This window comes from Mesoplodon bidens (genome assembly GCF_964165515.1).
Source record: "Mesoplodon bidens genome assembly, chromosome: 1".
NCBI lineage: Eukaryota > Metazoa > Chordata > Mammalia > Artiodactyla > Ziphiidae > Mesoplodon > Mesoplodon bidens.
This window is the reverse complement of record NC_138176.1, coordinates 31,498,880-31,510,807: the sequence shown is the minus strand read 5'-3', so window position 1 is coordinate 31,510,807 and position 11,928 is coordinate 31,498,880. Positions and strand designations below refer to the sequence as shown.

The 11,928-nt window shown below is 56.9% G+C and overlaps 1 protein-coding gene across 1 annotated transcript; it reads right to left on the bottom strand.

Moving 5' to 3' along the window:
- Nucleotides 1–5,843: 5,843 nt before the first annotated feature.
- On the bottom strand, nucleotides 5,844–11,428 carry SFRP5 (secreted frizzled related protein 5; the record flags this gene model as incomplete). The annotated part of the gene is made up of 3 exons (XM_081235411.1): nucleotides 5,844–7,100; nucleotides 8,667–8,744; nucleotides 10,906–11,428. 3 exons carry the CDS (start codon nucleotides 11,426–11,428, stop codon nucleotides 6,754–6,756), a joined length of 948 nt encoding a protein of 315 aa, XP_081091537.1. The 3' UTR covers nucleotides 5,844–6,753.
- Nucleotides 11,429–11,928: the final 500 nt, after the last annotated feature.

Below are 11,928 nucleotides of genomic sequence, written 5' to 3'. Positions count from 1 at the left end.
TCCCTCTGAGAAAGCAGAAAAGGATCAGCCCTGGGGGAGGCTGAGAACCAGCCGGAAAGAGGATTGGCTGTGAGATGGGAAGTAGAAGCAGTTCTCTGGGAGCTGGGGTTTGGGGGGTGTTTACTGGGTGCCAGGCGCTGTGATACGTGCTTTACACACGTTATTTCATTTAACCCTCAAGGCGGCCCTAAGAGGTAGGCACTTCTTCCTATTTTACAGGGGAGGAAATTGAGGCCCAGGGAGGTTAAGCAGTGGCTGCAAAAAGCTTGGCATGGCACTTTGCAGACCACAGCTGGACATGAGCGGTGTCTTCAAGACCTTGGGCCTGAGGCAGCAAAGGGGGGTGGAGAGACTCTGCCTTGGAGTCGAGGTCAGGTTGCAGCCACATCCTCATGACGCCACGCACGTGCAACTCAGACTGCGGTGCCTGAGGGGTCCTTGCAGCACACTGGGGCCTCGGTCTGGGAACTTCCCCTAGTACGAGGGGGCCCCAAGAGACAGGGAAGCAGCCAGAACCTTGTCCTAGGAGTTTTTACAGAAGAGCATGTTCTTTAAATTTAAAGTACCAAAAAGTACCAAGTATTTAAAAAGTACCAAAGTGGCAAAAAAAGGTACCAAAGCGACCTCAGTAGCCTGGTAGTCCAGAGGAAGAGTAAAGATGCTGGAGGAGTGGGAAGTAGGGCTTGAGCAAAAGGGGACAGCAGTGGTAGCGCAGGCCCAGGAAGGCGGTTTTCCTCATGGAGGGCGTGTGTCATAGTAGGTCAGTTGGAGGGATGCTCAGAGATAATCCAGTGCAGCCCCTCACTGTGGGAGCCACACCATACCCATTTGAAGATGCGGGTTCCCCTCAGCACTGGAGGATGGAACCAGAAGGGACTTCCCTTAGAGCAGGAGCAGCCTGCACTAGCCAGAGAGCATCCCGGTGACAGTAGAGGCGGGTGCTGCGATGGACCGGCTCCACACTTGGCCCTGTTCTACCATTGGCTGCAGCCACACTGGAGTTGCTGCAGGGGCCTTGCCCCCAAGCCTTTTTGTGCTGCTTTCCTCATCTGTAAAGTGGGTAGATAGTGATCTCTATCTCGTGTGGCTGCTGTGAGGATTAAATGAGATAGTCCACTCCAGGTGGGAAGCGAGGTGCCTGGCACAGAGTAAATGCTCAATAAACACTAACTCATTTCTCTCATTCTGGCCATCTTTAGGAATATCAGAATAACTCTGCCCTGCATGGCTTAGAACGGCAATTTTTTTTAAACTAGAGAATAATCATAGATTATTTTCAGGAAAGAATGAAGCCAGAGTATAGTTTGAAAAAGCAGAGTCAATATTTTATGTTGGGAAAATGAAAACAATGTCTAATGGTGAAATACAGACTATAGCACGAGTAGCTTTCAGGACGTGGGATTCAGAGTGTGAGAAACGTGGTTTTCATCATTTGGGGTCAGTGGCCTCATAGAAGGAAAGCCACCTCCTTGTCCCCTTGAGGTGCGTGTGAGGGCCTCAGAGCAGGCCAGTGATGGACATCTTCAAAGTGCAGGTGCCACTGGGAAAATGGAGCCATGGAGGGTTTTACTAGGAGTGGATTGTGCCTTCCCGCTGCCTGGGGTCCACAGCATGGAGAGGACCAAAGGTAGGATGGCCTGGAAAGCAGATTGTCCATTGTAGAATTGGATGCCTGGTTTAAAAGATGCTTCCCAGTTTGTTCTCAGGGACCCAGTGAGGGGACAGTAGCCAGGTCTGCGACAGCCCTGGGACCTGCTGGGCAGACCTGGATGGATGGCCAGCTCCCACGGCCTGGCTTGGGTTGAGGGTTCTGGCCATCTTTTCATGGGTTGCTAGTGGTGGGGCGCAGCCTCCAGTGAGCCTTGACGGACCTTAAACTGGCCATGGTTTGTGGGGTCTTCGGGATTTGAGGTCGTTGGTCACCTGGCTCTCAGAGGTGAAGCCAAATGAGGTGCCATTTTCATCCCTTTGTCTCCATGGAACCTTCGAGGCCCTGGCTCCAGCATCTATCCTGCAGCTGGTGGCTCTAAGATCATAATACCTACGTTTATTGAGCACTTGTACTGGGCAGTGTGCCGAGTGTGTCATCTCATTTAAACCTCGTGACTGTCCCCAAAGCTAGGTCCTACTATTAACTCCATTTCACCGATGAGTAAGTGGAGGCCTAGGGAGGTTAAGTGACCTGCCCCAGGTCACACAGCTAGTAAGCCATGGAGCCACGATTTGAACTGTGCCACACGTGCTTGTGGGTGCCTCAGAGAAACTGGTCACCATAGCAGTCCTGGCTGTCACCTCCCTTCTGTTCCGCCTTGTTCCACTAGCTCCAGGAGGTTCTGAGCCATTGAGCTAACAGGAGGGCCTGCCCACCGCCAGCCCTAGTGAAGTGGGCTCAACCTCCAGGGGAACAGAGGCAGCCTTGTGGCAGGAGCTCCCCCAGCTCCCAGCACCCCCCATCTCCTTGGCTGGGTCTGTTTCAAAACCCTAGAGTAGCACATTCCATTCTCTGGCACAGCTGGGGGCTAGAGGTTCTGGATTCCCCTGGCCCCAGCAGAGCCTGCCGTCTGGGCTGGGACACTGGGTCCCAGCCACGCACATTCCAGCAGCAACCACCCCCCACGTTGGATTTCCCAAGGAGTGAACTTTAGCCAGGATTACAGCCGACTAAACAGCTGTGGGATGTGAGCTTCCTTTGTGGGACCCGAGAGGCTGGATGCTGATGGGGCTGAGAGAGGAGGAGGGGCGAAGGGGTGGGCTGCCCTGGGATTCGGGAGAAGAGCCATGGTTCAAGGATGGCTCTTCTGCTGCTCTCAGGGCCCTTGGAGTGAGATCTGAGCAGGGTCCCCAGAAATCTTCCTGTGAGGCAGGGTAGCAGACGCATGGCTGCTTGTACACCAATCCTGCCCACCTGTCCTCGGCTTTGCCCCCTGCAGGCAGTAGTACAGGGGCTAAGAGCATGGGGTCAAATCCTAACCACGCCGCTAAGTACAGCTGTATGTCCTTCAGTGAGTTCATTAACCTTCCTGAACCTCAGTCTCCTCACCATTAAAATGGGGCTAATAATAGTACCTACCTCAGGAGGCTTAAACTAAAATGCCCAAGTGCTTGAATATTTATATATTAATGGGCTGGATATATACTGAATGCTACTATAGTATTGTAAGTCTTCTCTCCTCTATTGCCCTACATACTACCTGGGGATGTATTTTCTGATGCAAAACCACACATGTGAATTCTCTCCCCCTTCTGGAAGTAACAGTTCTGGCCTTTAGATAAGATGTTCCTGTCTTTTCCTTGCCTTCCTGCCAGTAGCATTTCTTAGTTGATTAACAAATCAGTTAGGAATTTAATAAGCACTTATTTTGTGCAGGCACTGTGCTAGGTCAAGGCCTTTGGTTAATAAAAATACTAATTACCATTTAATGAGCATCTTCTAAATGCTGGGCATTGTTTCCAGGTATTTTTCATACATTTCCCTGCTTAACACTCAGCCACCCTGTGAAGTGGCCATGATCACTCCGTTTTCCAGCTGGGAAATGTCCCCAATGTCACATGGTCATTAACTCACAGCACTGGAACCCAGAATTGGCCTCTTCTCGCCTGATCCTGAGTGTCATGGGCCTACCCCAAATCCCTTCTGTTCTCGATCAAAACTCTCATTTTGCACCCAGCTGAAACACTTCGTCTGCTCCCTTGCAACTAGGACTGGCCATGTGACTTAGTTTTGGCTGGTGAGCGAGAAGTGGAAATCTACCAGGTGGAACTTGTTGGGAAATTACTGTTTTCCTGATCAAAAGGGCCAGAGGCAGCTGACGCGCCGCTTCTGCTCCTAGCCCTCTCCTGCCTTGCTCCCTGGAATGTGGCTGAGAAGTTGGGAGGAGGAGGCACCACCCCCTGGCAGAGCAGGAAGGCAGAATGAGCCTGGGACACGGACCTCCCACCTCCAGACCTCTTGAGTGGGGAAGCCCCGCTGTTTCTGGCGGGTTCTGCTCCCCGCGGTCAGATGCTATCATTCACTGATACGCAGCGCAGGTGCTCACTGGGCACCACCAGCCGCCTGTCTCAGGCTGGCCAGGAGGGAGTGTTCTGTGGCTGAACTGAATGCAGGGTGCGCTCAGGCCCTGCAGGGCCTCCCTGGTCTTTGGTCCCAGGGAAGAGACTGCCGGGGGCTCTGGTGGCAGGTGCCAGGGACAGAGCCAAGGTGCAGGGCAGGGCCTGACCCCTTAGTGGCGGTGGGTGAGGGGTGCCTCGCAGGATGGGCTAAGGGCACCCCTCCCCGCCCGCTCCCTCTTGTGGGCTGCCAGCACCTGACAGAGGTCAGTATTGTGCTCTGGCCAGAAGCAGCCTGAGTCCTGTGTATTCAGTGAAAAAAGAATCCCTGGTCCTGGTTGACCCTAGAAGTGCCCGTAAATATTTGGTCGGGGTAGGAGGCTGGGAGACAAGGGGCGGTTTCAGGGAGCCATGTGGGCTGGGCAGGCTTTGGGCGAGGGTGGGAGGCAGCGGCTTCCTCAGAGGTGAGGAGAAACACACAGGCCGCGGCCGCCCCTGACCTGTGTGGGGCACCTGACTGCCAGGGAGGTGATTTATGGGCAGGCTGTCAGACCACCTGTTAGCCCGCACTGGCCCCTTGTTTCTCTGTGGCAGCGCGCTCCTCTGAGGGCTGCGGAAGCAAGCCAGGGTTTTCCTCGCCTCAAGAGAACGTGGCTCCATTGTTTTGGAGGATCAGCAGGCCTTGACTGGACGTGGCATCCCAGCTGTACCCCAGTTGGTGAGGAAAGCCTTCTGGGGGTGTCCCCAGCCCCCTGCTCTGGGTACGTCTGCCCTGTCCCTCAGCATCTGCTGACGGTCCCCTCAGGACTCTTTCCGGGCACCCCCCCTCCCAAATTCTGGACGCATTACTGACAGCAGCCTGTCGCCTCCGTTTCAAGCCTTCTCCCCTCGCTGCCTCATCCAGCTCAAGGTAGCAGCCTCCATCTGCACTGAGCTCGCTGAAGAAGCCCCCTGAGGCATTATAGCTGGTCCGCTCCCCGCACGCAGGACCAGGACCCTTCCAGCCTGAGGTAACCTCAGCCCCTCGCCCTCCTGCCTTAGCGGTCGGCTTATCCGGATGGAGGTTCTCAGCTCTGGCTGCACACTGCCCCAGTGGGCATCTAGAAATGCTGATTTTGGACCACCCTCCAGAGGTTCAGATTTAATGGATTTAGAGTAGAGCCCAGTAATTTGTAAAAGCTCCCTAGATGATTCGAAGGTTTATGTATTAAAATGCAGGTCTGGGGTTCCCTGGTGGCATAGTGGTTGAGAGTCCGCCTGCCGATGCAGGGGACGCGGGTTCGTGCCCCGGACCGGGAAGATCCCACATGCCGCGGAGCAGCTGGGCCCGTGAGCCATGGCCGCTGAGCCTGCGCGTCCGGAGCCTGTGCTCCACAACGGGAGAGGCCACAGTGGTGAGAGGCCCGCGTACCACCAAAAAAAAAAAAAAAAATGCAGGTCTGGGGTGGGGCCTGAGCTGCTGTGGTTCTCACCAGCTCTGAGGTGATACTGATGCTCTGGTCCAGGGACCAGCTTGGAGTAGCACCTGTCCACACCATCATCTCCTGCACGTCCAGTGCCCAGGGGTGTTTGAGCTTTAGGGGTAGGAGTGACACGTTTAGGCCTCTGGCTCTTCAGAGTAGTTCCCTGTGGCCCAGCCTTTTGGGGGCTCCTCAGAGCAGGCACTGCCCGTGTCAGGGAGATGCTGCAGGACTGTGGGAGCCTTCTGATGGTGGGAGAAGGCTGGGGAACTTGGCATCTCTGTCCTTCCTCTGAGACAAAAGGACAGTCATCTCCATTGCTCAGTTAATCTCGTCATGAGGATGAGAAGGGTGACCCTCTCTATGTATTCTCAGGGGATCCTGCGAAAACATGGGAATTGCTCTTTTTAGGCATTCCAAGTATGTCTGTGTGGACAGGCCGTGGGTTACGAAAAGGCCTCTTTTGCGAAGTCGTTTCTGAACACCCCACCGAGGACCCCGCTGTTAAAGAAATCACCTGGCTAAAACCAGTTTGTTTTCTTTGATTTAATTAAAAACTTAAAAAAAAAAAAGAAAAAAAACCAAACCCTACCTGTATCAGTCTAGTATCTATGGCCTCGCAGCAGTAGCAGTAGTTTACTGGTCATCAGGATAAAAGGGACAGGCGGAGGCTGAGGAGTGCGCGTCTGGGAGCGGGGCTGGGCTGGGTTTCTCTCCGGTCCAGCGGGAAGGGAAACGGGCAGAGACGGGGAAGGTGGGGAGGCGTGGCTGGAGGGCACTGTGACCCTTTCCTTTCGGGGGGGCTCCAATGAGGACACGTGAAGGGGCCCTGGGGGCCAAGCACTGTCCCTCAAGTAGCTCAGCCTAATACCAGGACTTCCCTCTCCCAGGCGAGTCCCCACCGCCAACAGAGGGGAGCTGACACCACCGGCTATCCTGGAAACCACCTCCTCAGGCTGCTTAGAGCTCTCTTCTCTCTGCCTCCTTTCTCCCAACTGAGAAACCTCTGCTCCTATGGGAGGAAACCTTCAAGGGCCCCAGAACCCCTTGGTCAAGGACAGCCTGGTTCCATGTCCATCCCTTAGTGCCTGTGCTGGTAGCAGCTCTGCACGAACCACCCTCCGGCAGGGGCTGGGTCAGCCTGGGAGTAGGGGGAGGCCAGGTGGGCAGGAGGAGAGAGTGTGCCCCAGGGGCGGAGACAGAAGACGAGGCACAGCTGGCTGGGTGGGGCAGGGAGGAGTGCCCTTCAGTGGGGCTCCGCGGCCCCATAGAAGAAGGGGTAGTAGAGGGAGCAGGGGTAGGAGAACATGAACTTGACCGCGAACTTCATCTCCTTGTTCTTCTTGTCCCAGTGGTAGACGGCCGTGAGCAGCAGCTGTCCGTCCACTTTGCGGCCCATGACCAGGAAGCTGCCAGCCAGGCTCTCCAGCTGCGGGCAGGGGCAGCCAGCGCCGTTCTTCATGTGCAGCACCAGCCTCTTGGTGTCCTTGCGCTTCAGGGGGCCCGGCTTGAGCAGCTTCTTCTTTTTCTGGGCTCCAATCAGCTTCCGGTCCGTGTTCTCTATCTTGATCTCTCTGATGCGCATTTTGACCACTGTGTGTTGGGGTGGACAGAGGGATGGCCTGAGAACCGTCACGTTTGCTCAGGATGCTGGTGGCCCCATGCTTGGTGCTCTGCCTGAAGCTCCAGGCCTGGGGCTTGGGGAGATGGAGCTTCTGCGTGTACACGCTGATAGTTATGAAGCTCCCATCATGTGCTGGACTCGCATGGGCATTATCATGTTTCATCCTTGAAGCATGGTGGGGAAATGAGGTTTGGAGAGGTGGTGATATGCCTGAATTCTAGAGCCTGGGTTGAACTGAGGTCTGGCCTGTGCCTTTCCATGACACCAGGTGCAGGGTGGAGAGCTCTCCGTGGGGAGTGGAGCTGGGTGTGGGCTCCCTGGGAAAGGAAAATATTGGGGGTGGAGCTGACCAGATGGAGGGAGGGTTTGGTGGAGGGGGCGTCCTTGTGATGGAGGAAGGCTGGATTTCATGATCTCTGGGGATGCTTCCAAACGGGATTTCTGGCTGCGTGCGTGTGTGCGTGCGTGCGTGTGTGTGTGTGTTTTGCAGGGGTTGGTGTTTGGAGCAGTGGTGGCTCTAAATGCTAGACAGCCAGCTCTGGCGGTGGGGGGGGGCCTTCTCTGTCGCATGTGCTGATTTCCATGGGTAAGTGCTCCCACCGTGACCCACTGAGTCATGGAGCGCAGGGTTGGGAAGCACCGCATACCACCAGCTCTTGCTGGGCGAACCCACTGCTGTAATCTGTGTGCAACTGTGTAGTGTGGGTGGGAGTGTGGAGTGTGGTGCTGTGTGTTTTTGTGTGTGAGAGAATGTCTGCGGTGTGTGTAGGAGTGTGAGTGTGTGGGGTAGTGGAGGAGGTGGTTGAAGGCCAGAGAGCCTAATGGAGTTGGCAGCGGTCACTTAGGCCAGCGTCCTCCTTCTGCGGGCCTCTGGGTGCCCATCTCTGGGAGCAGCCAGGGAGAAGCCAGAGAATAACTGTGGCCGCCCAGGGAAGGACAGTGTTATAAAATCTCTTTCCTTCTCCCCCCACCCCCTTTCTCTCTCGGGCACGCACACACCTTGCAGTAGTAGTGTCCTCTTTCCAAACAGACTAACGACATCAAAGACCTGCTGCAGGAAGGATTCCATTGCTTTCTCTTTTTCATAGACAGAGGAGGCTAAGACACAAAAGGGGAGCTGACCTGGCCAAGACCACACGCTGGGCTGCGTGGTCCGCACAGGAGCCAAGTCCTGACTGCCCCAGGAATGGGGAGGCTCCAGGATGAGGCTGTGGGACGGGTGACCACAGCTCCCCTGGCCAGAGGTGCATCAGGTACTAGGCAGAGGTGCCCAGGGACGAGGGGGCTGCACGTCCATCCTGGAGCCCATCTCTCCCCTCTGCTGCCTCCATCCATCTCTGGGCCAAGCCTGCTTCCCCTAAAGAGAATCCAGCCCTGGAGGCCCCTCTGTAGTGAGTGTCAAGGGAGGGCTGCCGGAGCCCTGGCCAGGGATGGACCATGGCCTTGAGGGGCTTTCGAAGCCCCTGGGATGACCTGCAAAAAAGAGGTACATTTCTCTGGGGAGAGGGCAGTGGCCACGTGGGCTCTACACTCACCGAAGTCACTGGAACACATCTGCTCCATGAGGCCATCAGCGCTGTGCTCCATCTCACACTGGGCACAGATCTTAGTCACTGAAGAGAGAAGCAGGGGTGGGAGAGGGGATCAGAGTCCATAGAGCCACTTAGGGTTCAGGCTCCCCCACTGACCAGCCACCTCCCCCTGCCAAGCCTCCACTTCCTCATCAGGAAACAGGATGATGATAATGATAATGCTCACTGAGCGGTCGTGAAGTTCAAAAGGTCGTGAAGGGACAAAACTGACCAGGTGGGCACTATTGCCCCATGACCCCGGCAGCTGCGACCATGATGTGCACTGTCTTTTTCTAAATTTTGTCTCATTTAGTCCTCAGCCTATGAAGTAGATATCATTATTCCTCTTTTTTTTTTTTTTTTTTTTTTTTTTGCGGTACATGGGCCTCTCACTGTTGCGGCCTCTCCCGTTGCGGAGCGCAGGCTCTGGACGCGCAGGCTTAGCGGCCATGGCTCACGGGCCCAGCCGCTCCACGCCATGTGGGATCTTCCCGGACCGGGGCACGAACCCGCGCCCCCTGCATTGGCAGGCGGACTCTCAACCACTGTGCCACCAGGGAAGCCCCATTATTCCTCTTTTAAAGAAAAGGAAACTGAGGTCCAGAGTGGCTACCCAAGTCTGCAAAGCTAGTGAGAACTGAGCTTAGAACTCAGGATTTGTGACTCCTAGAATAGTGCTGGGGTGGGGATGTTTGCGGGGTCTTTCTAGGAACCCAGGCTCCAGACAGGTGGGTAAATAAGTGACGCCGGCAGGGCAGGGACTGTGGTAAACTGAGGAGCACCCAGTTTAGCATTACCAGAACTTCCGAATTTTCAAGGGAAGCCAAAACTCTTTTTGTATGAAATATTGTTTTGTCTGTTGGCCACACAGACACCTCGGGCTGCCTCTGGTCCTACCACACAGCATCTGACCTCGCTCTCTCTGCCTTCTGGTGGGTGCCCTATCGTGGGGGAGAGAGAGGCTCAAAGCGGGTGAGAGTGGGAGGGCAGAGCCAGGTGGGAATCCAAGCCTGGGATTTCCCTGCTTTCCAGGATGTTAATGTTCGGGCTCCAAGAAAACCAGAATAAAGGAGCCATGCCTAGGATCCCTGCTGGGGACTATGCTGTCTCTGCTTGAGCTGGGTCTTTCTCCCCTGCTTCCTGGTCCCACTACTAACCTGGGAATAGGGGGTTTCTCTTCTCTCAACACTCTTTGGTCACAGGACCCCCACCCAGCTGCAACTCTCAGGTCCTGTGTGGGTGTGTAGGACTGGGGACTGCATGGGTGAGGTTAGCTTTGAGGGGTGGGTGGGGTGTGGTGGAGTCCAGTTGTTTCTGGGGGGCCGGGTCAAATGGAAAATGGAGGAGTGGTACTGCCCTTTGGGAAAGTCCCAGAGCCAGGGGTTCCCTAGATTCTGGGTATTAGCCACCCAGGCAAAGCTGCCCTGCTTGGTGCCACTGTTTGTCCTCCTGTCTGGTGCTCAGCCTGGGCTTACTCTGCCTGGAAGGAGTCTGGCAGAGGGGGTGCACAGTGAAGGGGAGGCTGAGGCCAGAGAGGAATTAGGGGTAATGGGATTGGGGGTGGGTGGGTGGGAGGTGGCACTTAGGATCTCATAAATTTTGGGAACCTGGGATTGCTTCCTATTTTACAGATGAGGAAACCAAGGCTCAAAGTTGAGCAACTTGCCCAAGGGCTCCTTGTCAGGGGCCAAGCCTGGCAATCTGCTCACTCTTCTGCACTGAGCCTTACCCAAAGGTCTCCCAACCTGGGGGACTGGGGAAAGAGTGGGAAAATTTAGGGTTCCCACGTGCAGAAAATGGGGATAGGGTGGAAATCATAGCCCAGAGTGTGCTTAGCAATCCTGGGCATTTGTGGGCTGAGAGAGGTGATGGGGCATTTATTGGAGGCCTCAGGATGGAGTGACAGCATTGGGCTCCCCCAGGGATTCCAGAAGCTTGGGAAGGTGGGAGCTGTGAGGGAAGTCGGGGAGGTTTCAGGAACGGAGTTGGAATGGGGGAGAACCAGTGGGAATGTCCACAGCCGCAGGTGGGAAGGCTGGTAGGCTTCGGGCGACATGCAGGGCTGAGCAAAGACGTGTGTGTGTGGCACCTCGCGGGGCTTGAAGAGCTGTGCGAAGGGGTTGGGGGAGCGGCATCTATCCCGTCGGAGCGCGCGGGGCGCCAGGGGCTGGGGGTAGGGAGGTGGTGGCGGCGGCAGCGCTACCTGGAGGCGCGGTGGCGGGCAAGTGCCCGAACTGCACAGCGATGCAGAGGTCGTTGTCCAGGGGGAACTTGTGGCAGTGCAGCATCTCGGGCCAGGGAAAGCCATAGGCCTCCATGAGCGGCGCGCAGCCGGCGCGCACGGCCTCGCACAGCGAGCGGCAAGGGTAGATGGGCCGGTCGAGGCAGACGGGCGCGAAGAGCGAGCAGAGGAAGACCTGCGTGTCCGAGTGGCAGCGCTTGGCCAGCAGCGGCAGCCAGCTGCTCGCCTGCTGCTTCACCTCGGCCAGGCTCTCGTGCTCCAGCAGGTTGGGCAGCCGCATGCGCTTGTAGCCCACGGTGTGGCAGAGCGGCAGGTCGGCGGGGATGTCGAGGCACTGGGGCGGCTTGGAGTACGAGCGCCCCTGCAGCGGCTCGGTCTGCCAGCCGTAGTAGTCGTACTCTTCGCCGCGCCCCGGCGCCCCGTGCAGCGCCCCCAGCAGCAGCGCCAGCGCGGCCGCCCGCGCGCCCCCCGCCGCCGCCCGCATGGCTGCACAGGCCCCCGATGCTCCCCTGCCGCTGAGGTCGCCCAAGTGGGTGGCAGCCTCGTTCCGCGCCCGCGCGCACAGAGTGATCCTGGCGCCTCCCACCTTGAAGCTCCAGCCCCGGCCTCGCCGCGCGCCCCAGCCAATCTCCGGCCGCCCGGCCCCCGCCCCGAGGCGGGGAGGCAGGGTGGCGCCCCCGCTGCGCCTCCTGCCCCGGGGCCTGCGCGTCCCGCTCGGGGCCGGCTCCTGTGCCTCTCTCTCGCTCGCCCACTCCCCTGCCACTGACCCAGCCTCGCCTTGCGCCTCTCCACGGAGCTCCCTCACTTCCCTAGGCTTTTTCCTCGCCCCTCGCCTTCTCCATCCTTCCTCCTTATCTCTCTCCGCCACAGCCTCTCCTGTTCCTTTTCTCACTCACTTCACTTGGTTATCTCTCCGTCTCGGCCCTTACCACTCTGCTCTGTTTCCTCTTCCCTGACACCTCGGTTCTCCCTTCTCTCGGCAGG